At 36.1% G+C, this 25,141-nt stretch overlaps 4 protein-coding genes across 6 annotated transcripts; 3 read left to right on the top strand and 1 right to left on the bottom strand.

The window, feature by feature from the left end:
• The first annotated feature begins 1,810 nt into the window (after positions 1 to 1,810).
• LOC107780144 (pentatricopeptide repeat-containing protein At2g13600-like) lies at positions 1,811 to 4,881 on the top strand. Its single transcript, XM_016600662.2, has one exon. It carries the CDS (start codon positions 2,182 to 2,184, stop codon positions 4,306 to 4,308), a length of 2,127 nt encoding a protein of 708 aa, XP_016456148.2. The 5' UTR covers positions 1,811 to 2,181; the 3' UTR covers positions 4,309 to 4,881.
• Positions 4,882 to 5,164: 283 nt separating this feature from the next.
• On the bottom strand, positions 5,165 to 6,757 carry LOC107780145 (uncharacterized). The gene has a single exon (XM_016600664.2). It carries the CDS (start codon positions 6,565 to 6,567, stop codon positions 5,488 to 5,490), a length of 1,080 nt encoding a protein of 359 aa, XP_016456150.2. The 5' UTR covers positions 6,568 to 6,757; the 3' UTR covers positions 5,165 to 5,487.
• Positions 6,758 to 8,920: 2,163 nt separating this feature from the next.
• Positions 8,921 to 10,672, top strand: LOC107780143 (dehydrodolichyl diphosphate synthase CPT3-like). 3 transcript variants are annotated; one of them, XM_075232490.1, is made up of 3 exons: positions 8,928 to 8,977; positions 9,618 to 9,667; positions 9,753 to 10,672. In XM_075232490.1, the coding sequence occupies exon 3, from the start codon at positions 9,782 to 9,784 to the stop codon at positions 10,502 to 10,504; it is 723 nt and encodes a 240-aa protein (XP_075088591.1). In that variant the 5' UTR covers positions 8,928 to 8,977; positions 9,618 to 9,667; positions 9,753 to 9,781; the 3' UTR covers positions 10,505 to 10,672. The 3 variants fall into 3 exon arrangements, with proteins under 3 accessions (XP_016456147.1, XP_075088591.1, XP_075088590.1); XM_016600661.2 differs by having other exon boundaries at positions 8,921 to 8,977; positions 9,618 to 10,672; XM_075232489.1 differs by lacking the exon at positions 9,618 to 9,667.
• Positions 10,673 to 12,987: 2,315 nt separating this feature from the next.
• LOC107800885 (protein high chlorophyll fluorescent 107) lies at positions 12,988 to 24,586 on the top strand. The gene is made up of 9 exons (XM_075232451.1): positions 12,988 to 13,210; positions 19,666 to 20,599; positions 20,721 to 20,864; positions 21,745 to 22,050; positions 22,155 to 22,214; positions 22,342 to 22,587; positions 23,150 to 23,260; positions 23,407 to 23,583; positions 23,845 to 24,586. The coding sequence occupies exons 2-9, from the start codon at positions 19,994 to 19,996 to the stop codon at positions 24,355 to 24,357; spliced, it is 2,163 nt and encodes a 720-aa protein (XP_075088552.1). The 5' UTR covers positions 12,988 to 13,210; positions 19,666 to 19,993; the 3' UTR covers positions 24,358 to 24,586.
• The last annotated feature ends 555 nt before the right edge of the window (positions 24,587 to 25,141 follow it).

Below are 25,141 nucleotides of genomic sequence, written 5' to 3'. Positions count from 1 at the left end.
ACCAATTTCTCTCTTGTTGAGTTTGAAAAAAAAAAACCTTTCACATAATCTAATGATTCAAAACTAATATTTTTCAATGAAAAAAATATTATACCTTTGCAATATTGGCTTGACTACAGCTAAATGAAGGGGTTTCAGCTGAGACCCAATTCTTTGGATGTGCTAAATTGAAATTATTGATAGCGACTGTATAGCCAAAGTGTTGTTATTTGTTTGATGTCCATTTATGCAAATTGACTCTTCAAACAAATATTCTTCACGAAGAAAAAAGAAATATTTTTTTTAATATTGACTGATTTTGTGATGTTTCTTTCTCCAGCATGTATGTTTACTTTATTATATATGTAAGTAAACTTTTATTTGATTTTGTAAACTCTTTTTTGTTATTTAGATAAACATAGACGTGTACCCTATATATTACATTTATTTTAAAAGAATTTCGTTTTATTCAAATCTAGCTACAGTGTTTCAAAGAACTATACTTATAGGATTATAAATGTGAAAGAGTTTTATAGTTATATGGAGTAGTTTTTTTTTTTGCTAGAGGCGAAGTAGTATTTAAAAAATAAGAAAAAATAACTAAAGTTCCTAACATGATTGCATATGATCATTAACCGAATTAACTATGATAACATGATAAAAAAAGATAAATTTTATTTTTAATTTAAATTCGAAATTTAGAACTTTATCTATAAATTCAAAATTATCTTTTAATTCAAATTCTGTATATATATAGTATTTAACTAAAATAGTCAAATATAGAATAAAGTTACCATATACTATTGACATTTACTAGCTTGCCACTTGGCTTAACTATAATGTCAATTATATATGATAACTTTCTTGCTTTAATATATATATATATATATATAGATAGATAGATAGATAGATAGATAGAGATTATCCATGAGTTCTCTTTATAAAAAAAATACTTCACTAAGTTATGATTGAGTTTGTTAAATAACTCGATTGATAAGTAATAATCGCAAAATAATCAGAGCAAACTTAGCAAAGAAAGTAACGTAAAGCCTATACTTGCCTAATAAAAGAGTAAAACCATAGCTATAATCTCAAATGATTCTACCAATAAATTTTCAAATGCCTAGGGTGTGTGTATTATGAAATATTTTTCCTAAAGAGTAAGTATTTTTTTTTATACTTATTTTTTGGTGTTTGGTCAGTAAAAAAAAAAAAATCTTAAGAGCATTTAGATATAATCTGGGCAAATACTATGACCTCGAAGTGGAAGTAACAAACTTCAGACCATGTTCCCTAACCCCCGACCTCCGAGCCTTGACCCTAAACCCTGACCCCAGACCTTAGACCCCAATCCCATTCTCGGAGCCCAATTCCCCGACTCTCAACCCCAACCTCGACGTCGAACCCCGATCCTGACCCCCGACCATGATCCTTAGATTCGACCCGAATTTGAATCTCAAACCATGAACGTCCCCTGTTTGAGGTCAGGCTCGGGGGCTAACAAGATAGAAATTTACAACACATGTTTGCTTCAAAATTGATCCAAATCAACTATCAGTGACTTCAAATTTGATATACTATTTTTCTAATACCAATGCTAACAATTTTCAATAGTTATATTTAACCTAACTTTCAAAATTCAATAGACCAATTTTTTCTTCTTTAACAAGTTTTTTCCAAGCTCAAAAAATCAAACAATGGTGTTTTATAACTTTCTCCGACCAAAACAAACCAAATCATTCGTGATAGAAATTATAGGTTCAATTGAACATTAACCCGCTCAATTCGAGTATTATTTTTAAATTTTAATTGTATGCTCATAATTTATTGAAAGAAATAAACAAAGAAAGAAAAAAGGAGGAAGAGGAGGAGGAGGAGAAGACAGTAGTTCTACTTCTGACGAAAGCCTACAAATACTAAAATTTTATTAATGCCAACAAAATTTAAATAGGTGTCCTTAGTAAAAACTTCCTCTACTACTTAGCCTAAGCAAAAAGTATTGGATGGATTAATTTGAATTTGATGGCCTAAAGGCTAAAACTCGTTAAAAAGGGAAAGCTCCAACCAAATTTTTTCCAGTTAACCGAGACAACACTGAAATCTGTGCATAAACTATTCGGAACAACGTTCATTGTGTTGGAATATCTGATGTTCTTCTGAGCAATATGCCCATCACTCAATCTTCCTTGAATCCTATGCCAAATGGCAAAGAAGACATTTTTATTTCAAAATCTCGTTACTTGCAACCTCTTTTCGCTCCCAAACTCTACACCGTTCGCAGAGATTCTAGACTCTTGCATCAATTCCAAGTCCCAACATGTCGTACGCGCTGTCCATGGCCAAATTCTCAAGACCCATTTCAGTTCAGAGGTTTTCATCAACAACAAGCTAATTGACGCTTATGGGAAATGCGGTGAATTCGAGTATGCCAAGAAGGTGTTTGATAAAATGCCCCAAAAGAATACCTTCACTTGGAACTCTATGATAAATGCTTATACAGCATCAAGATTGCTTGTTGAGGCCGAGGAACTCTTTTACTTAATGCCTGAGCCTGATCAATGCTCTTGGAACTTGATGGTGTCAAGCTTTGCTCAATGTGAATTGTTTGATTCGTCGATAGTGTATTTTGCGAGAATGCACAAAGAAGATTTTGTTTTGAATGAGTATGCTTATGGTAGTGGTTTAAGTACTTGTGCAGGTTTAAGGGACTTGAAAATGGGAACTCAGATTCATGCCTCGGTTGCTAAATCCAAGTATTCAAACAATGTTTACACGGGTTCTACGCTTATTGATATGTATGCGAAAACGGGCAATGTGGATTGTGCAACAAAGGTGTTTAATGAGATGAGTGAGTGTAATGTGGTGTCGTGGAATAGTTTAATTTCTTGTTATGAGCAAAATGGGCCAGCAAGCAATGCACTTGAGATATTTGCTAGGATGATGGACTTTGGGTATAAACCGGATGAGAAGACTTTGGCAAGTGTAGTAAGTGCTTGTGCGAGTTTGGGTGCAATAAGAGAAGGTAAGGAAATTCATGCCCGGATTGTGAAGTCGAATAAGCTTAGGGATGATCTTATTATATGCAATGCATTGGTTGATATGTATTCAAAGTTTGGGCGAATTGATGAAGCTAGGTGGATTTTCGATAAGATGCCAGTCAGAAGCGTGGTGTCACACACCTGTTTAGTAAGTGGTTATGCGAGAGTTGCAAGTGTGAAGACTGCAAGAGCCATGTTTTCGGGGATGATTGAAAGGAATGTTGTGTCTTGGAATGCTCTTATTGCTGGATACACACAGAACGGGGACAATGAGGAGGCATTAAATCTGTTTCTTATGCTAAAAGGAGAGTCTGTTTGGCCAACTCATTATACATTTGGGAATCTCCTCAATGCATGTGCAAATTTAGCTGACCTGAAGCTTGGTAGGCAGGCTCATGCACATATTTTGAAGCACGGATTTCGTTTTCAGAATGGACCTGAGTCTGATGTTTTTGTGGGAAATGCTCTCATAGACATGTATATGAAATGTGGATCAGTTGAAGATGGTAGCTGTGTATTCACAAAAATGCTGGACAGAGACTGGGTTTCGTGGAATGCTGTAATAGTTGGATATGCACAAAATGGGCATGCTATTGAAGCTCTTGAAACTTTCAAGGTTATGCTGGTATACGGAGAGAAGCCAGACCATGTGACTATGATTGGGGTTCTTTGTGCATGTAGTCATGCAGGATTGGTTGAGGAGGGGCGTCAACATTTCTATTCCATGAGCACAGAGCATGGGTTGTCACCGTTGAAGGACCACTACACATGCATGGTCGATTTACTTGGCAGGGCTGGTTGCTTAGCAGAGGCAAAGGATTTGATTGAATCCATGCCAATGTCTCCTGATAGTGTGGTATGGGGGTCTTTGCTCGCTGCATGTAAAATTCACAGGGAAATTGAGTTGGGAAAGTATGTGGCTGAGAAGCTTCTGGAGATTGATCCTACAAATTCTGGCCCCTATGTTCTTCTATCAAACATGTATGCTGAACAGGGGAAATGGCAAGATGTCAAAATGGTCCGAAAACTTATGAGAGAGCGTGGCGTTGTTAAACAGCCTGGTTGCAGTTGGATTGCAATAGAAAGCCAGGTTCATATTTTCATGGTAAAAGATAGGAGACATATGCAGAAAAAAGAGATATATCTGATATTGAATACACTAACTAAACTGATGAAGCTCTCTGGCTATGTCCCGAATGTTGGTCATTTGACTGCTGATGAGGAGCAGGCCATGTCAGATTCTTCCTTATCTGAAGAATTAGAAGAGCCTATACTTGCTGCCGTTGCATGATGTTCAAAGTGACTTACGGAAAATGCTATCTTCCTGTACCTCTGTAGAGAGAGTATACAAAAGATCCATATAGTCAATCCCAACTAATTTGTGAGTGAAAAGCTTCGAATCTCATCTGTCTCTTCCCAGTAATCTTGCCTAGGGAAGTAAAGTCTAATGTAATGCCAGTGACTTTCAAAGATCAGGGGCGATCTAGTGAATAAGCTATGGGTTTATCTCATCCTAGTAACTTTGGTTTAGGCCCTATAGATGTATTTTTAAAAAAAAATAACTGGATTAGTTACAAATAATAGATTTGTATTTGTCTAGTAGAATAGATGGGATGTGGTAGAATGTGAAACCCAAACCAATAAAGTTCAAATCCTGGATTCCACCTCTACCAAAGGTGCACGGTTGATTTGCTCTCTTTAAGTTCATATACCAGTGTATCATGATTTCTTATTAGTATTAGACTTCTTTCCCTTGAACTAGTCTGTTTTGGTTAGATTGCAAAAGATTGTTACCACCTTTACCAGCAGCATGTTTACCAGTTGATTTCATTATTTGAATTTATAAGAAATCTAATCTGCATTCTGTAAGGCCTTTGTAAAAATGCATTGTATAGATTACAACACTGCTTGCTTTGTATTCAATTTTCTACACATGGAATTTGCTTAGTCGATCGTGTACCAAGAGCGGAAAGACCTATTTTTGCCAGTGAACTTCTGAAGAATTGCCTTCCCCTCTGCATGTAAATGGTAACTTTAGCAGAGTTGTTGTCCGAGAAAGGCAGTTGCAATTCATTTTATGAGGGTGTCTGCTTTCAAATGCTTTATGAAAACATTTGGAATAAAAAAGGTTTTCTAGAATTGATAGAAGCTCAAGAACAGAGTTTTAGTTTTGGTAAACCAATTGCTACTGTTCCACATATACATCAAAATATGGTTCTTTCGAGTACATGAAGGTGTTGAAAGAATGATTTACCAAGACCTAATCAACTAGCTATTGTAAGGAGGACAAGAACTTGTACTACATTGACCTTTTTTCTCCTGTCTTTATCAGAATGTCGAAACCCCAGTTCAGAAGATCACCTTCGCAATTATAAGCAAGTGTCTGCATAGTGCATATTGCTCGATGTATCTATCCTAGACTAGATCAGAGTGAAGGAGCTTTTCAAATCTACTCTCATAACAACTATTTTTACATCTTGAGGTGGTAGTACTTGTCAAGGAGCTTCTCAGTGTATTCTCCAAAAGTAAGAGATCGATTGGATTGAATCAATTCCTGATGAATATGCAACTCCTCTGGAAAATTAAGCTTTTGGTCCCAATCAGGTTGCATAAATAATGCAAACGTTGTACGATCAACACCAGCTGCAGCATCACCCTCACCCTCTGGTGCCCGAACACAATGTGGTGTCGCACAAAGCCGACCACTTGAGAGGATCTCAGTTGTTTCACCTATTTGGTATGCTATTTCATCCTCCCCATACTCCACTTTAACTATTTCACCTGTTCGCGTTCTTATGTAAAGGCCAGCAGCACTATCAGGGCAAACTACTCCTACACCATTTCTCGAAAACATGCCACGTGTAAGACCTGTAAGTGAACCATGATCTGTATGCCATCCGCACCATGATGACATGGAATCATGGGCATCAGCAGTCCGTTGCCCATGCTGCGCTGGAAAATAGTAAAGAAAACGACCTTTATGACATCTAGAGCGAACTAGTGTACGTTCAAGTCCGCCTTCAGTACCCTCTAGCATTGCATAGCGATCACAATGATAAGCTAAGAGCAATCCTACATCAAGTATCAACTTTCCAAGGGTTTTAAATGCTGTTTCCAATTCGGGCAAAACCTTACGAGGCCAAATATTTGACCCGCAATATGATGGATACCGTTCAATTAAGGATTGCTCTGTTGTAGGTACATCTAGTATTGGATTTGCATAGAAAGATCCTTTTAAAAGATCTAATTTTCCTGATTCGAGTTTTTCTTTTCCATGACTCCATCCAAAATTATACCTACTATTAGGGTCTTCAAGTTCCATTTTCACATCTTCGGGAAGGTTGGCTAACCTGGGCCCAAGTTGGAGGAGATTCTTACGCCATAATGAATAACCTGGAACCTCTGATATGGAGAGAATTCCAAAACCATTTGGCCCAAAACCTTGTTCTATTTTTGCCGATAAATCAGCGTTTCTGTCCCTGAGTTCGGAGTATGATATAGAAACAGTGCGAAGTGTAAGTGGCGGAAGTTGATCGGAGGACGAGCTCATGATCGGAAACCTAGACCGGAGAAGCGACGGCGGCGACGTGAATATTGAGGTTGTGTCCCCGTCCTGTCCGCTCCACAATAGAATATTTACCTTTGAGTTCCAAACACTGGGCCTTTCTTTATCGTCCCTATCTTGGGCCACCCGAGAAGTATTTTGCAAGATAAATTTTCAGAAATCACTGTATTTTAGGATAAAATTGTATGGCGTAGTCACTTTTAAATAGCCAGCTATCTGTAATTGATTTCTAGTCATTTTAACTTAAAATATATTAGTAAATGACATAATTGTTCTTGACCCTTTTAACATACTGTTTAGTTACTTTTTATCGGCCTTCTCTTTGTTTTACGGCAGTTGTACGGATTTCGCTTCTTGAGAGAGCACTTTTCTTCGAATCTTGTCTGGGTTAGGTCCAATTTTCTTCAAAATTATGGGTGAGTTTTGTTTTTTACGATAATGTGTTTGAATTTTCGTTGTTATTAATGGTTCTTTAGGTTTAATTTTGAACCGTTAGGTTTTAAATATTTGTTGTATTTTAACTTTTACGGTTTTTTCTCTGTTCATTAGTTTGTCTTATTTCTGGTAATTTTGTAACTATGTTATTAGTTTTATGTTGTAATCGTTGTTTAATTCCAGTATTTTTGCGGGACGTCTGCTGTGTATGAATAGTAGACGTCTAATGTGTGGGTTTTGATTATATTTTTTGTTTATTAAATTTAGTAAAATTTTATCCAGTATATTATAATAGAAGTCTGTCATGTGAATGTTTGTCTTCCAGTATGTTATACTAGATGAATATTATAATATAGTTTAGTTTTTTGGCACATCAGTTACCAAGAAGTCTTAACACGTAGAATACCTCTTATCCGCATTGTATTTACATTTGCATTTACACGTTTTAATGTTAATCTATTGCTTCTTGAATATTACTCCCTACTAGTAATTATTATTTTCCTTGAAATGATGTTAGCTTTTAGTCCATGTATCCTCCACTTCGCTAGGTTCATACTAGTTACTAATATTAAAAGTGAGGGATAGTTTATTAGAGTAACTTCCATTCATTAATGAACCCAAATAATAAGATATTTAGAAGTAATACTGTTTAAAAATATAACTCCAGTATAATAAGTTGGAATTATTTGGTATATTCATATTAATAAAGTAAATTCCAGCTTATTATGATGGGGTTACTGCAGTCACACATACTTCCAGTAGAATATACTAGAAATGTCTAAGTTTTACATATTAAATTAACAAACGTCCAATATTCTATACTGGTGTTTTGTTCTATACCATTTTATTTACAATTTTTTATAGTAGTTTGGATGAAAGATACTTCCAGTGTAATACATTGTAGCTTTTTGAATTTTGCAGATTAATACAAAAAGTTCCGGCATATTATACTTGGTTTTGTTCATTTGGAATCAAGCACTATAAAACCATTTTATGAGATTTTTCCAGTATAATAAGCTGGAAGTATCTCAACTTTAGATATTAATTTAGAAAGGTCCAGCAAATTATACTGGCGTTATGTTTTGCGAGATTTTATATTATTTTTTGTGATTTTGAACAATGTAGATTTTATTAGTTACGATCTAAATTACAGAAAAGAAGGTATATAATACAAATAAACACATATTAACGCATTGAGAAAATTAGACATTAACACAGATTAAAGCATTAAAAATAAACCAGAAAATTCGAAGAATCAAAATTTTTTACTGGTACTTTGAATTTTCTGGTTTGAATTACAAAGAGAAGAATCATAGATTATCACAATTCAATTTGTGATTGTAGAAGAAATTCAAATTAGTTAAATTCAAACAATCAGACAAATAATTGAGAGAGCTTACTTGGATTTGCAGATTGATGCCGCAAGATTGTGCTAAAGAAGAATATGAGGTCAAGTCGCGTAAATTTAAAAAAACAGAGTAGGGGTATTTTAGTCAACAAATTGTTACCGTGCTAACTTCGCGGCTAAATCTCGTTGACCTTTGATTTTGTGGCTAAATTTAATTGACCAGGCGTAAAACTGGCCATTTATAAATTTTTCGCTCAAAATTATTATAACATATCTAAGTCTATATTCAAAAGTATTTCTTTCTTGCATCATGTAAGTTGACATAGAAGGGAGTAACTACGTAAATAAAATCAGGACGGAGTGATTAGTAACATGGAAAAATATGTTTTGCCCATACCAAAACCAAACTTTAAAATAGTCCAATGCTTCTCATAACCAATATAGAAATTTCGGAGAAAATGGCCACAAACAACCATGATGTCATCTCATTGGCCTATTCTTAATTTTCTGTGTCTATAAATATAGTTTATCTATAAATATAGTTTATGTGTACATTCTTGGTGTACTGAGCCATTGGTGCAGTAAAGAACGTACTGTTAATGCACACTAAAGGTAGGTAACGATAACTCATTCTTGTATTTCAAGGACTACTTTTCTTGGAATAATTATAGTAGCATTAACTTCTTTATGTTGAGTTTGGATTTGTTATTTACAAGAAGTGCATATATGTGTTAGGTGTTTGTCCTGATTTTCTTACTATATTTGGTTTTCTTATTTGTTGAAGGAAGGACAACATATTTACCATAATTTTTTTTTTCCTTTTACTAAAAGGAAAATATAATTCTTCCATATTTGGCTAGTTCTTTTTCTTGGAGGAAAATATTTTGACTTTTACAAATTAAGGATCATTAGGGATTTGACAGTCTTGCTTAGGTGGAGAACTTTTCGGGGCAAGTTTTAGTGTGCAACTTGTGTTTGTCTCTTTGTGAAGTTGTTCTCTCGATATTTTGTATTCTCTTTTTATAGTGGATTGTTCATCTCCGTCATGGACGTGGGTCAATTGGCCGAACCACGTTAAATGTTTGCGTGTCTTTTGTTATATTTCTCTTCTGCTGTCTGATTTATCGTCGTTTAAGTGTTGCTTTACTAGCTTCTGCATGCGCATGACACTTGATCGTCGTTTAAGTGTTGCTCTAATTTTCACTTTATCATCTTCTATTAGTTGAGCTGAATTCTCTGTTGCTTTCATTAGGTTGATCTTGCTTCTGGATCCAGCTCGAACAAGTTTCGAGCATGGATATGGTAAGAGAGAACCATAAAAAAGCAGGATTATTTGACAATTTTAGCAGCTTGATTCGCAAATGTATATTTTCTGTGCTTTCGATAGGTCCTGTTCCAAGTCATATTGCATTCATTATGGATGGAAACCGAAGATATGCTAAGAAGAAGAATTTGCTCGAAAAGGATGGCTATCGTGCTGGATTTTCCGTTCTAATAAACGTGCTAAGATACTGTTACGAGCTAGGGATGAAACAGATTACTGTATATGCCTTCAGCATTGATAACTTTAAACGACGCCCTGAAGAAGTTCAATCCCTTATGGAGTTGATGCAAGAGAAGATCGACGAATTGATTGCAGAGGAGAGTATAGTGAACCGCCTTGGTATTAGGATTTATTTTCGAGGAAACCTAAAGCTTTTGAGTGAACCGGTTAGATCATCAGTTGAGATGGCAATGGCAAAGACAGCAGGAAACTCAAAGGCTGTATTATCTGTTTGTGTTGCCTACACTTCAACAGACGAGATAGCACGTGCTGTTCAAGAATCTTGTGAAGAAAAACAGGACGAGATCAGAGAACAAGATGCAAGTAATACTGGAAATTACGCGCTTGAGCAACTTATTGGAGTAGCGGATATTGACAGGCATATGTACATGGCTGGTGTTGCTGATCCTGATGTTATAATCCGTACTTCTGGAGGAACTCGCTTGAGCAACTTTCTTTTGTGGCAGAGCGCACATTGTCTTCTATATTCACCTCGGGCGCTATGGCCTGAGATAAGCTTCTGGCATTTGGTATTGGCAATTATTTACTTTCAGAGGAACTACTTTTATGTGAAGGAGAAAAAGAAACAGGCATAAATTTACAGGTCAACACCACTTAAACAACGCGTGATCAGTATATTTTGATTCTATCGTAGAGAAGGGTATATTTTGATTCTATCGTAGAGAAGGGTATATTTTGTACAATGTACTGAATTAGCTTCAGCGCTGAGATCTGCGCGAGGAAAATGTTGTACTAATAAGCATTTGTATGAATAAAATGTTCATTCACTTGTTTGTTTGAGAACTTGTGAATTGTTTTCTTGTAGCTTTTGAAATATGCATATGCAAGCCTTTTGGTCTAACATTCATTTTACTACTTTTACTTCAGTCTTTCCTCAGGTCCTTCTGGTTTAAATCTCGCCATTGCTTTTTGTTGCAGAGGAAATTCATAAGAATCCATTGTCCAACTGTGAGCTAACTCTTTTTTTCCCCAGAGATCAAATGTTTTGGTCTAATGGTAATTTATGGTATGTAACATTGCTATAAAAACACAATAGATCATCTCTTCGTGTAGGCATAGAAGACTATATATATATAGTGAAAATATCTTTCCAAAGGATCAGGGGCGGCTCAAGTACATATGGGGCCTAAAGTCAAGGTTTAATATGAGGCCTAAATTTTTAAAAGAAAGTTATAAAATATGTTTTTATTTGAAGTCTATTCTTCTAACTTTTTGAGATATAAAGTTGTTAATAATTTTTTTTATAATCGATTTTCTCTAATAATTCTTGCTCGATTAATAATATAGCCAATTTATTTAATCTTTCTTGAGATATGATCTTCTTAGATAAGATTTTACAAAGCAATAAAAGTATAGAACTATTGAAAGCTTAAAAGTATTGCTGAACACTTGAACTAGTGAAATCTTGGAGAAAGAAGGTGAGTAATGAAATCTCGGAGAAAGAAATGAGTAAGAATATCAAAGAGAAATACAAAAAATATGTAGGATTTTCTGAAATATGAAGAGATTCGAAAAAAAGAAAGATTGACTTAGACAAATTAAGGAAAAGAGAGCAATTTTTTTAATGTCGGAATAAAAAATGAAAAACTAAAAGTTATGAAAACTATTTATCTACACATTTTTAAGTAAGTCAAATTATTATTTTATTTATATATCTAAAAGGCTTTCTTTCTTTTATATTAAAAACTCTAGTTTTGTATTAAAAATACTAAATATTATTTTTTAAATACCTATGAACCTATTATTTTTTAAAATATGCCCCCCCCCCCCCAAATTTGAGAGCCTAAGGCACAAGCCTTACATAAAAATAGCACGGGTATAACCAGTTTTTGGACTGGTCATTCAAAAATAGTCAGCGTTTACCAAGTCAATAAAAAATAACAACTATTTTGCTGCAATAAAGACCAGTCCAGCATAATATACTGAAGTTTGGTGCACCTGTATATGAACTCCAACATATTATGCTGGACCGATATACTTTGCTAGCTCCAGTATAATATACTGGAGACTGAAGCACCGGTGCTCCAAACTCCAGTATATTATACTGGACCGGTATACTTGTTGGAACTCCAGTAATATTATGCTCGAGTTCTAGTGTACTTATGCTGGAACTCCATCTTATTATGCTGGAGTTCCAACATACTTATCTTGGAACTCCAGTATAATATGTTGGAGTTCAAGTATACTTATGCTGGAACTCAAGCATAATATACTGGCGTATTTTTCGGGTTTTGAATAGTATTTTCGCTTAGATTTATCTTTACATGAAAAGTGGCTAAATTTTGATTACTTTTGAAACTGGGCTATTTTTGAACGACCAGTTGTAAATCTGACTAATTTTGAATTTCACTCCATGCAAGGTTGGAGCCGGCCATGCAAAGGATATATTTATACTGGATAGTGCTACCGATATCACAGAGGAGAGTTGGTGCAGTGGATATTCTGCAACTACTGATTTAAAATCTTAAATTCGTCTTTTATGCCCTTAAGCTCAGGGGCGGAGCGAGCTTACTAAGTGTGGGTTCAGCCAAACCCAGCCACTTTTGCTTAGATATTATATTTTATTAAGACATTCATTAAATATGTATAAACTTATAATTGGGAACCCAATGATAAAGACGAGCTATGGATTCCATAGCAAATTCAGAATGTGCAACTTATATATCTACATACATGTACCTTCAACAAAAAAGTTGTTTATCCAGAAAGTTGCTTAATTCTTGCTAATTTTATGCACCGACAATAATACATTATGAAAAAAATATTTATACAATAAAGCACTTATAACATAATTATAGGTAAAAATTAATTTGGTAAAAATGATAATTAATGAATTTGATAAAAAAAATAATTATCTACAGTCACAAATTAAACTACGTTGATAGTGGTGCAAAAATCCAAAAGTAACAGTGTTCAAATAACTATTACTGTTAACATAAAAGGAAAATAATAAAAATAGAAAAAGAAGAAGCAGAAATGACAAGGGGCTGAAGAAGGTGCATACACGTCCACAAACCACAGCCATTCAGTTAAAAGAGTAAAGCCAAATGCAATCTCCAAGTCATCAACAATCTCATCCACTCCTGTCACTTTGCCTGCACTTACTGCAAACACTTTCTATACTTCCATTCACCCTTTTACTAACATAACTTCTTCTTCGTCTTCTATCTTTGCATATTCACCCAAACACACCAACCCCATCTCTCAGTTTACGCAGGTGGCATTCAAGAAACAAGAATTCTCATATTTGGTGGGCAATCAGTGCATTTTTACCTTCAATAGTAAGTTTCACATTTTACTTCATTTCCGTTTCCCAAATACTGGTAGATCATATGTTCTTGCAGACTACGTACGCTTCTTTTTTAGAGCTTAAAAATTTACTATTTCCTCCGTACCAATTTATGTGGCAAAATTTGAATAAGCGCCTCATTTAAGAAAAAAAAAAAAGACCTTTTGAAACTTGTAATTATATATAAACAACAACAACAATGGCCCAGTAAAATTCCACTAATGGTGTATGGGGAGGGTAGTGTGTACGTAGACTTACCCCTACCCCGAGGGAATAGAGAGGTTGTTTCTGAAACTCAAGAAGACGAAAGGAGACAATATATCAGTGTCATCAACAGAAATCACAGGAATAATAACAACATCATAAGAACCAGAAAATAGATGAAAAACAAAAGCAATAACCACTAAATAGACCCGACACTATGAAAAATGGAAGAGTAGTGAGAACACAACATTAACCACTAGCAGTCTAAGACAAAAATCCGATCACACTAGCCTCACATTGGTATGAAGTAGAAATAGGCTCAACTATCTCCTAACCTACAACCCTAATACTCGACCTCCGCAGCTTCCTATCTGTAGTTATACATAAACATGACATTATATTTGTATGGTTGTAAGACTTTTGAAATATGTAGTGCTAAATATTTCGTAACATTTGTGTGACTATAAAAACTTTTATTAACGGTAAAATATGAAGTTTAAGTTAAGTAATTTTCATATTTAGAAACTGCCATTCTTTGATGAATGGACTAAAAAAAATGTTGGAACGGAGGGAGTAGTAGTTTGCAAGGATGCACTTTGTGGGGCCAATCTAAAAAAAAACAAAAAGCAATTAAAAAAAAGGAAGAAGATAACAACAAGTTGCAATGGCAACTTGTTGCAGTAACGGCTGAAACAAGAATCAAGTTGCAACAAAGGCTGAAACCAAAACCAAGCTTGGATGTTGGCAACTTGCGATGAATCAAGCATTTTGATTGGCTGAAAGTTTGGCAAGTTCTCCTATAAATAGGAGCTCAATCCTTCCATTTATGTACACCAAATCGAGAGAAGCAACAGAGGGTTAGATAGAGTAATCCACAGATTGTAGTCTGTGAGATAAATAGTGAGTGAGAGTAATATTGTAGTGAGGTGTTTGAAATAAAGAGTGTTATTTCTTTCGAAGTTGTAGTAGTCTCTTGACACTACTAAGTTGTAATATTATAGTGCTAATATTGCTCCGCTGGGGTATTATATTTTATCCTGTTAAAATATTTGGTATTCTTGTTACTCTCTTGTGTTATTGTTATTTACCGTGGATATTATTCCTAGGCGGGATTATTATTTTTATTACCAACAACGTGGTATCAGAGCCATGGCGAATAATGGTCCGCCGTCTTTTCAATACCCTCGTCTCACAAAAGATAATTATGAGAAATGATGTCTACGTATGAAAGCCATTCTTGGCTCTCAAGATGTATGAGAAATCGTAGATAGAGGGTATGCAAAACCGATAATGAGGAAGCTCTGCCTCAAAATGAAAAAGATGTCTTGGCAAAGACAAGGAAGAAGGATCAACAAGCCCTCACGCTCATCCACCAATGTTTGAATGATGCCATGTTTGAGAAGGTGGCAGATGCTACCACCTCAAAGGAAGCTTGAGAGATTTTACAAAATTCTCTTCAAGGAGTTGACAAGGTGAGGGAGGTAAAACTTCAAACTCTAAGGGCTGATTTTGAAGTTTTAAAAATGAAAGAATCCGAATGCATTTCAGATTATTGTTCAAAAGTGAAGGCTGTTGTAAATCAAGTGAGAAGATACGGGGAGGACATAGAAGATGTCCGTATGGTAGAAAAGATCATTCGCACTTTAACACCTAAATTTGATTTTGTGGTGTGTGCTATTAAGGAGTCTAAAGATTTAGACTAGGCCCACGAAGAAAAGATCAAATGGAGACAAGAAGCGCCATTGGAGTAACTTCTTGAAACGCAGGCATCCTTCAAGGATTATGGAGGTGAAAAGAGCTACCGAGGAAATAGACGAGGACGAGGCTGCGGCGGTCATGGAAAAGGAAGAAGTAACGGTAACAACTTCAATAATGAAGCTAAAATCCACCAAACATTCAGAGGTCGTGGTCGTAGACAAAGAGGAGGAAGAGGACGTGGCTACTACAAAGAAAATAATGGACAAAGGTATGACAAATCAAAAATTGAGTGTTATAATTGTCATAAAGTTGGCCATTACTCTTGGGAATGTCGTAACAATGTTGAAGAAAAAGCTAACCTTGTTGACGACAAGAAAGAAGAAGTTGACTCAACATTGTTAATGACACTCAAGTAAGAAGACATGGATGATTGCAACTCATGGTATTTGGACAATGGAGCAAGCAATCATATGTGTGGATGCAAGGAAAAGTTTGTGGAGATCAATAAAACGGTAAGAGGTAATGTGTCCTTTGGAGATACCTCAAAGATTCAAATCGAATGGATAGGTACGATTCTGATCTCGTGTAAAGATGGTAGTCACAAGCTAATTCAAGATGTTTATTATGTGCCAAAATTAAAAAGTAATATTTTGAGTTTGGGTCAACTTCTTGAAAAGGAATATGACATCCACATGAAAAATATGCATCTTTGGCTTAGAGATTCAAGTGGAATTCTAATTGCTAAAGTGCATATGACAAAGAATAGATTATTTTCTATGAATCTTAAAACAATTGATGCAAAGTGTTTGAAGGCTAATGTGCAAGATGAATCATGGTGTTGGTACATGCGATTTGGGCACTTGAATTTTGAAGCACTCAAATCAATGGGAGAAAAGAACATGGTGCATGAGATACCATCAATCAACCATCCCAATCAATTGTGTGAAGCTTGTCTTCTTGGAAAACATGCAAGGAGGAGTTTTCCAAAGGAGGCCATGTCAAGATCAACCAAGCCGCTCCAGCTTGTTCACACTGATGTGTGTGGACCAATCAATCCACCTTCTTTTGGTAAAAGTAAATACTTTCTACTTTTCATTGATGACTTTAGTAGAAAGACCTGGGTTTATTTCTTGAGCCAAAAATCTAAAGCTTTTGCTGCTTTTAAAAATTTCAAAGTACTTGTAGAGAAAGAAAGTGGCTATGAAATTAATGCTTTAAGGTCCGATAGAGGAAGCGAATTCACTTCAAAAGATTTTAATGACTTCTGTCAGTCTCATGGAATTCGTCGCCCTCTAACGGTACCTTATTCACCCCAATAAAATAGAGTTGCTGAGAGAGAATCGAACGATTCTTAATATGGCTAGATGTATGTTGAAAGCTAAAAGTATGCCCAAGGAATTTTGGGCCGAAGCTGTTTCTTGTGCAGTTTATTTGAACAACAGGTCTCCAACAAGGAATGTTAAAGATCAAACCCCTCAAGAAGCATGGAGTGGAAGAAAGCCAAGTGTCAAGCACTTGAAAACCTTTGGAAGCATAGCCTATGCTCATGTGCCACATCAAGGGAGAGCGAAGCTTGACGATCGAAGTGTCAAGCATGTGTTTGTTGGTTATGATACGAGTTCAAAAGGCTACAAGTTATACTGCCCAACCAGCAGCAAGGTGGTGGTAAGTCGCGATGTTGAATTTGATGAAGAATTGGCATGGAACTCGGAAGCTCAGGAAGAAACTTCATATGATTTTCTTCCATACTTTGGTAATGAAGAAGAACCAGAGACCGTGGAACCTGTGCAGGATACAACTCCACCTCCTTCTCCAACCAATGTTGCATCTCCCTCTTCTCAAGAAAGTTCAAATGAACAGTCGCAAAGGACAAGGAGTATTCAAGAGCTCTATGAGGACACAAAAGAAGTTACTAATTTTGATTTTTTATGTTGTCTCTTTACTGACAGTGAACCAATGAACTTTGATGAAGCTGTTACAAACAAAAAGTGGAGACAAGCCATGGAAGAGGAAGAACAACACTTGGGAGTTAACAACTCTTTCCAAGGGTCATCGAGCAATTGGAGTGAAATGGGTATACAAGACAAAGAAGAATGCTGATGGAGATGTGGAGAGATACAAGGCACGACTTGTGGCTAAAGGCTACAAGCAAAGGCAAGGCATTGACTATGAAGAAGTCTATGCACCTGTTGCCGGCTAATCTCTTTGGCGGCGCAAATGAAGTGGAAGTTCCATCAATTAGACGTCAAGTCAGCCTTCTTGAATGGCTATCTTGAAGAAGAAGTCTATGTTGAACAACCATTGGGCTTCGTGGTCAAAAACCATGAAGATAAAGTGTTGCGGTTGAAGAAAGCTTTATATGGATTAAAGCAAGCCCCACGAGCATGGAATAGTTGCATCGACAAATATTTTCAAGACAATGGGTTTACTCGTTGTCTCCATGAATATGCTTTTTACCTTAAAGTTCATACTAATGGAGATATCTTGCTTGTTTGTCTTTATGTTGATGGTCTTATTTTCACGGGCAATAACCCAAGTTTGTTTGAAGCTTTTAAGAAAGATATGTCCATTGAGTTTGAGATGACACACGTAGGGCTCATGCCATACTACCTGGGCCTAGAAGTGAAGCAGATGGAGGATGAAATTTTTATCTCTCAAGAAAACTATACAAAAGAAATATTGAAGAAGTTCAACATGCTCGATTGCAACCCCGTGAATACACCGATGGAGAGTGGGACAAAATTGTCCAAGTTTGATGAAGGAGAAAAAGTGGATCCCACAATTTTCAAAAGTCTTGTGGGAAGTTTGAGGTACTTGACTTGTACCAAGCCAGATATACTCTTTGCAGTTGGAGTAGTAAGCCGCTTCATGGAAGCTCCTAGCTCCATTCACTTGAAGGTCGCTAGAAGAATTCTTCGTTACCTAAAAGGTACGATTGACTTTGGGTTATTTTATTCCTCTTCTAGTGATTTCAACCTTATAGGATATTGTGATAGTGATTATGCGGGAGATATTGATGATAGAAAAAGCACAACTGGTTTTGTGTTTTTCTTGGGTAATTCTGTTATTTCTTGGAGTTCAAAGAAACAATTAATTGTTACTCTCTCGACTTGTGAAGCTGAATATATAGCAGCAACATCTTCTACATGTCATGCTATTTGGCTAAGAAGATTATTGAAAGAGCTCAATTTGCCACAAATTGAAGCTACAGAGATTTGTATTGACAACAAATCTGCACAGACACTCGCGAAGAATCCAGTATATCATGATCGAAGCAAGCATATTGATACAAGGTATCACTTCATCAGAGAATGCATTGCCAAAAAGGAAGTCGAACTCAAGTATGTGAAATCTCATGATCAAGTTGCGGATATTTTTACCAAACCTCTCAAATTTGAAGATTTTCAAAGTTTGAGATCAAGACTTGGAATGAAGAAGAAAAATCAAAATTAAGGGAGAGATTTGTGGGGCCAATCTAAAAAAACAAAAATCAATTAAAAAAAGGAAGAAGATAACAACAAGTTGCCATCAATAACGGCTGAAACAAGAATCAAGTTGCAACAAAGGCTGAAACCAAAACCAAGCTTGGACGTTGGCAACTTGCAATGAATCAAGCATTTTGATTGGCTGAAAGTTTGGCAAGTTCTCCTATAAATAGGAGCTCAATCCTTCCATTTCTATACACCAAATCGAGAGAAGCAACAGAGAGTTAGAGAGAGTAATCCACAGATTGTAGTCTGTGAGATAAATAGTGAGTGAGAGTAATATTGTAGTGGAGTGTTTAAAATAAAGAGTTATTTCTTTCAAAGTTGTAGTAGTCTCTTGACACTACTAAGTTGTAATATTATAGTGCTAATATTGCTCCGCTGGGGTATTATATTTTATCCCGTTAAAATATTTGGTGTCCTTGTTACTCTCTTGTGTTATTGTTATTTACCGTGGATATTATTCCTAGGCGGGATTATTATTTTTATTACCAACAACGTGGTATCAGAGCCATGGCGAATAATGGTCCGCCGTCTTTTCAATACCCTCATCCGAAGGTTATCTAGGTTAGTTTAACTAGTTTGAGAGATTTAATGATAAGCTCTTGATAAATCTTCTGCATCATTTGAATATATCAAAGTACTTAGATTTGTCTGACTTTCTCAAAGGTTTAAGGTGTGGATCATCTTTTTTTCCTTTTAGTCGCTTTGCATTCTTTTAGCATAGTAGGCTGAGTTGGCACTAGACTAAGAAGCTAATTTGAGTTAGGTACTGTGTTACATAGTGCTGTTAAGGTAAACTTTTAAGGTGAATTTAGTTTGTGTACAAAGTTTAATGGGTGAAAAAAAAAATCCCATCATAGATTAAATGTGTCTTATGTAATGTGTTTGGTTTCTCAAATCGTTTAGTGAATTGATTTTCTATGTATAGGAGTAAGTTAAACATTCTTCGCTGTTTTGAAAAGGCAGTATGTCATAGGGATGAAGAAAAATATTTCTCCCCATCTTCTCTTGTCTTGTATTCATTTCAAATTAACAGGATGCTCTTGGATTGATACAGATAAATGCATGCCTGACTGGGATAATCTATTATGAGAAAGGGCATTTTGAACATCTTCAAATAAACCTTGCTTCTTAGAATCTGTCGAACTATCAATAAGTTTGAGCTATTTCACATCAATTTTCTCACAAGCCGTGAAGTTGATCAGCTTATTCTTTCATCTCTGGTGAACATATAAACCAATGTAATATTTATTCTTACTAATTATAGGATAAAATTGACTCTTTAGACACAAACTTGCCCTTTCTTTTCAGCCTCACCAGTCACCATTGTCTTCCATCAAGTATACAACAGTTGTACTAGTACAAGTGTAGGTAAAGGAAAAGCAATGAGTCAATTTTCTTTTACTTCTTCTTCGAGTTCTAATTTCACTCTCTTCTATCATACTCAGAACCACAATCCGTCAAAATTTCATTTTTCCGTCCCCTTCAGAACATCCCAACCATCACCTTCACCTCCTCTTTTACATCCCTTTTGTTCCCATGAGTCATCTTCTTCATCACCACTTCTTGAAGAAAATCCAGAAACATCAAGATCTTCTTCTAAGTTTGATCGCCAAGATAGACGTTACGCTGATGAAGTTGCTGATGAGATCAGAACTACAAAGAAGTCCTTGGAAGAGTTACTTGTGGTTCGTAGGCCAGTGAAGGACCCTAACGGGGAAGTTGGTGATGAAAAAGGGGAAGAGATGCGTAACTTTGAGAATTCCCAAGACAGAAGTTATCTCTTGGAAGAGCAACCATCTTCCTCGTCATTTCCACTTGATGATGGACTTAGGAAATTTGCAAAGAAGATGCCAATTTTTGAGCCAAATAGGCTGGAATCTGGTTCTGGAGAGAAGCCACTTAAAGTCAATTTAGACTTAGCACTGTATCGGGCAAAGATTTTGGCTCGAAAGTATCAGTATGCAGATGCAGAGAAAATTTTGCAACAGGTAGCATTCGTTGATCCAAAAAAAAAAAAAAACCATTCCTTGTTCTTTTCTCTTGATATCGTGAGGACACTTCATTATTTGTTAATAATGTTACTGATTTCTGGATCTTTTATGCATGGAGTGTATTGATGTCTGGCCAGAAGATGGGAGACCATATGTTGCTTTGGGAAAGATTTTGAGTAAGCAATCAAAATTAAACGAAGCCAGAACTGTTTACGAAAAAGGATGCCAGGCAACACAAGGAGAAAATCCTTACATTTGGCAGGTTAGTGTTATAACAGTGTTATCATTGTATTTAGTCTTCTCCTATACTTCCATATTATACGTTAATCTTGAGCTTGAATAGGAATCTGTTGTAAGTTAAAAGTTTCTCTACTAGCATACTGTAATGCATAATTTGATTTTCAAGTCCGTCGAATATGTTGTTTAAGCACATAGTTTCCACTTGTGTTTGATAGCAGATTTAGTACTAATGATTTGCAACCTAAACATATGTCATCATCCTTGATGGAGTAAAGATCATTTATAGTATATTTTGTTCAGTTTCTTAGTGACCTTTAACTTTGTACATTAAATAAATTTGGGCATGTGGAACAGCTGATTCATATACAAACATTACAATGTCTTGCAATTATTCACCTTGCAAAAGGCAAAATCATGCCCCCTAGCGGAGCCACTCATTAGCAAGGGGAGTCAATTGACACCCCTTCGTCAAAAATTACACTGCATAGATAGGTTAAATTTTTTATTTTTTATATATATATACTATATGTTGACTCCCCTTGATTTCTTTGCATGCTTATTTATATTTTGATGCCCCTTAGTTAAAATTCTGGATCCGCCACTGATCATGTCTAAGGTCGTTTCATAATGCTTCTCTTAATAAAGTTCAAAATTTCAAATATCGAAGAAGAGAATTTTCATCAGTAATCCTTGACTGTCTCTTAAGTCTTAACATGGATCAGTGAATTGGTCCTTGAGTCTGTTAGGGTGGAAAAAAAAGAATTAATTATTAAGAGGATTCAAGGTCAGATTATCCGTTTGCAAATGATGTGCCTTCATTGAAAACAATATGACCTACTACATGTCTTCTTGCAACTTATCTTTTGTATCAGAAGTTCACCAAACTTACTCCTTTGGACTAGTGCTGGGCTATTCTGGAAAATAGGATGGGTAATATACGGAGAGCTAGAGAACTATTCGATGCTGCCACAGTTGCTGACAAGAAGCATATTGCAGCCTGGCATGGTTGGGCAGTTTTAGAGCTGAAGCAAGGGAATATAAAAAAGGCAAGAAATCTTCTTGGCAAAGGCCTCAAGTTTTGTGGAGGTAACGAGTACATATACCAAACTCTTGCACTCCTTGAAGCTAAAGCAAAACGATATGAAAGAGCCCGCTACTTGTTCAAACAGGCGACAAAGTGTAACCGAAAAAGTTGTGCTAGTTGGCTGGTAAGAGTTATCCAAAAACTTTAATCCGCCTTTGCTCTTTTTCAATGGTCTGTACACATGTCTTTGGTGGATTCCTTATAGTGGTTCTGTACTCTCTTGTGCAGGCATGGGCTCAACTAGAGGCTCAGTTAGAGAATAATCGTGCTGCTAGGCAGCTATTCGAGGTTTGTATTTTCTGAAGTTAATCCTTTGCTATCATCATTGAGCATTTCCTATTTATTTGATGCCATTGTTACTTTAGTTTCAACTTTATTTATTTTTCTTGTATTTTTTATACTCCTGACAAAGCAGAAAGCAGTTCAGGCCAGTCCAAAAAATCGGTTTGCGTGGCACGTGTGGGGAGTTTTTGAAGCTAATCTTGAAAACATTGACCAAGGAAGGAAACTTCTGACAATTGGGCATATGGTAAATCCTAGAGATCCTGTTCTTCTCCAGTCACTTGCTTTGATAGAATACAAGCACTCCAGTGCCAACCTCGCACGAGTTTTATTCCGGAGGGCATCTGAAATGGATCCAAGGCATCAACCAGTTTGGATTGTAAGACTTTTCTTTTAAATATTAAACTTTTTCTACAGAAGTTAGAAGTATCCTGGTTTTGTTTCTTTTTGTATGTTCTCAATTTTCAACCGAATAATCGACTGACCTCCTTTACAACCTTCGGCAAATGAAAGCCTTACTAAAAGAAAACAAACGCTTAACATGGTAAATAGAAGATGAAAGACTATAAGAGATGACAACAATTGATGAAGCCGGCAGAGCTTTTCCATTTGTTTTCAGGCAACAGTCTAAGATAGTAAACTTGTAACTTTGACAACCAAGAAAAAGGAATAATGAACAATTCAATACCTATCCTATGCATTTTTAACAGACAGTAGTATCGGAAAATAAAGGGAGTTTCCTGGAGTGAGTACTCAAAGCAAAGTAAGGTGGAACATCTACCTTTTTTTTCTTTGCTTTTCCCCCTTTCCAATGAGTCCAAATTCATATTTTATTTTCCCCCTTTTCTACGTTCAGGAGAAGTTTACTTCCTCCACAATTATCCATTGTCCTGAACATGAATGTTTTCATCAAATGCTTACTAAACTTGGTACTGATTTAGGCTTGGGGTTGGATGGAGTGGAAAGAAGGTAACATTTCCACTGCTAGGGAACTATACCAGAGAGCTCTGTCGATCAATTCAACAACCGAAAGTGCTGCGCGCTGTCTTCAGGTAATGTTAATCTCAAATTGATAGAGTAAGTTTCTAGTTTGCTTTTCCTAAAACTCATAGTTCTGGCGTATATCTTAAACTGTGGAGATTATGTTTCCCGTAGGAAATGTACTGAGAGTTGTTTATTAATTTGATATGCTTTGTAGGCTTGGGGTGTTTTGGAGCAAAGAGCCGGAAATCTATCAGCTGCTCGAAGATTGTTTAGATCTTCTCTGAACATAAACTCTCAGAGCTATATAACATGGATGACATGGGCAAATTTGGAGGAAGATCAAGGCAACTCCGTGCGTGCAGAGGAAATTCGTAACCTCTACTTTCAGCAGGTAAATGAGTATTCCCCATTAATACAAGCGATTTCCTTCAACGAGCATATTTTTAGCAGTGTTCTCAATATTCATTATTTCTGCTTAATCCAACCAATAGATATCTATGTTTACGCTTTGACAATGGTTGTGGCGTTGATCACCTATCTTAGAAGTAGTAAATGGTGTTTAAGCTTCAGAAATAGAGTCATAACAAGAACCAATGAAGCTAGATAAGTTCAGTGAAGACTGAGATATGATCTTTTTTTCCCTGTGTAACAGCGTACTGAAGTTGTCGACGATGAGTCATGGATTATGGGTTTCTTAGATGTCATTGATCCGGCGATTGATAGCATAAAGAGGCTCTTGAATTTGGATCAGAACTCTTATTACAAGGTAAAGGAGTCTTCTAATACTATTGCTGCAGACGACACTGATGGGAGCTCAGAAGAATCAACCGGCTCCTCCTCGACTAACATCAGCCAGGAAGAATCAACCGGCTCCTCCTCGGCTAACATCAGCACAGAAGAATCAGCCGGTTCCTCCTCATCCTCGGCTAACATCAGCACAGAAGAATCAGGCAGTTCCTCCTCGGCTAACATCAAGGACAATAGCATAGATACAGGAAGCGGCTTTGATTTAGATGATTTTATCCGAGAAATGCTGTCTTTGGACCCTTCAAAACTGGAAGTTCAGCTTACAACATCTCTCAAGGACCCTCCAAAGACTATCAGAACTGCTAGTGGGGTGTGGCGGCCGACGAGAAAAACTACCAGAACATCACAAAACCTTTGATTTTATGAAGTGTACTTCTTCAAATGTATCTTCTTTATCTCATAATTGGAATTACTCGACCACATTTGTAAATTAGTCAGGAAAGTTGAGAAGAATTGTATAATTTGATCAAGAGAAATGCAGTTCATATTACCTAGAAATACATCTACACATAATATGAGAAGCATTGTATAATATGTTTGTGAGAAATGCAGTTCATATTACAATAATATGCAGTCAAACTTCTCTATAACAGCCTCGTTTGTTCCGATACTTTTTGACTGCTATAGTGAAGTGCTGTTATAGAGGGCATATATTATAACATCACATTAGAAAAAAAAAATTGGTTTTATAGTGAATGACTGTTATATAGAGATGTTATTATAAAGAGGTCTGATTGTACCAAGCATTATCATTTACACTATTATCTTCTTTGACAATTTATATAACATGTTTCTTGAAACTAGGCCCAAATAGAGGAATAAAACAAATGATATGCGTAGAGGGACCAGGGGCATTTGCATTTATACTCGCTTTTTGTGTCACATTTTAATTTGTGTCCGCTTTGCAAAAAAAATGCAAGCGTACCCGCTTTTTCGCATAACTTCAGCACACGGGGCTGAAGTAGCAAAGGCAATCACGCAAAACTTCAGCATTCTAGTAGCCGGGCCTGAAGTTCAGTTCTAGAGCTAAAGTTTTTGTTTTGTAACTGGCAAACTTCAGCTCTAGAGCTAAAGTTTCTGTGTTGTGAGTGGGAAACTTCAGCTCTAGAGCTGAAGTCTGTGTTGTGACTGGGAAACATCAA

This window comes from Nicotiana tabacum, chromosome 16 (assembly GCF_000715075.1).
Source record: "Nicotiana tabacum cultivar K326 chromosome 16, ASM71507v2, whole genome shotgun sequence".
NCBI classification, from domain to species: domain Eukaryota; kingdom Viridiplantae; phylum Streptophyta; class Magnoliopsida; order Solanales; family Solanaceae; genus Nicotiana; species Nicotiana tabacum.
Note: the sequence above shows the minus strand (reverse complement) of the source record. Positions and strands in the feature narration are given on the sequence as shown.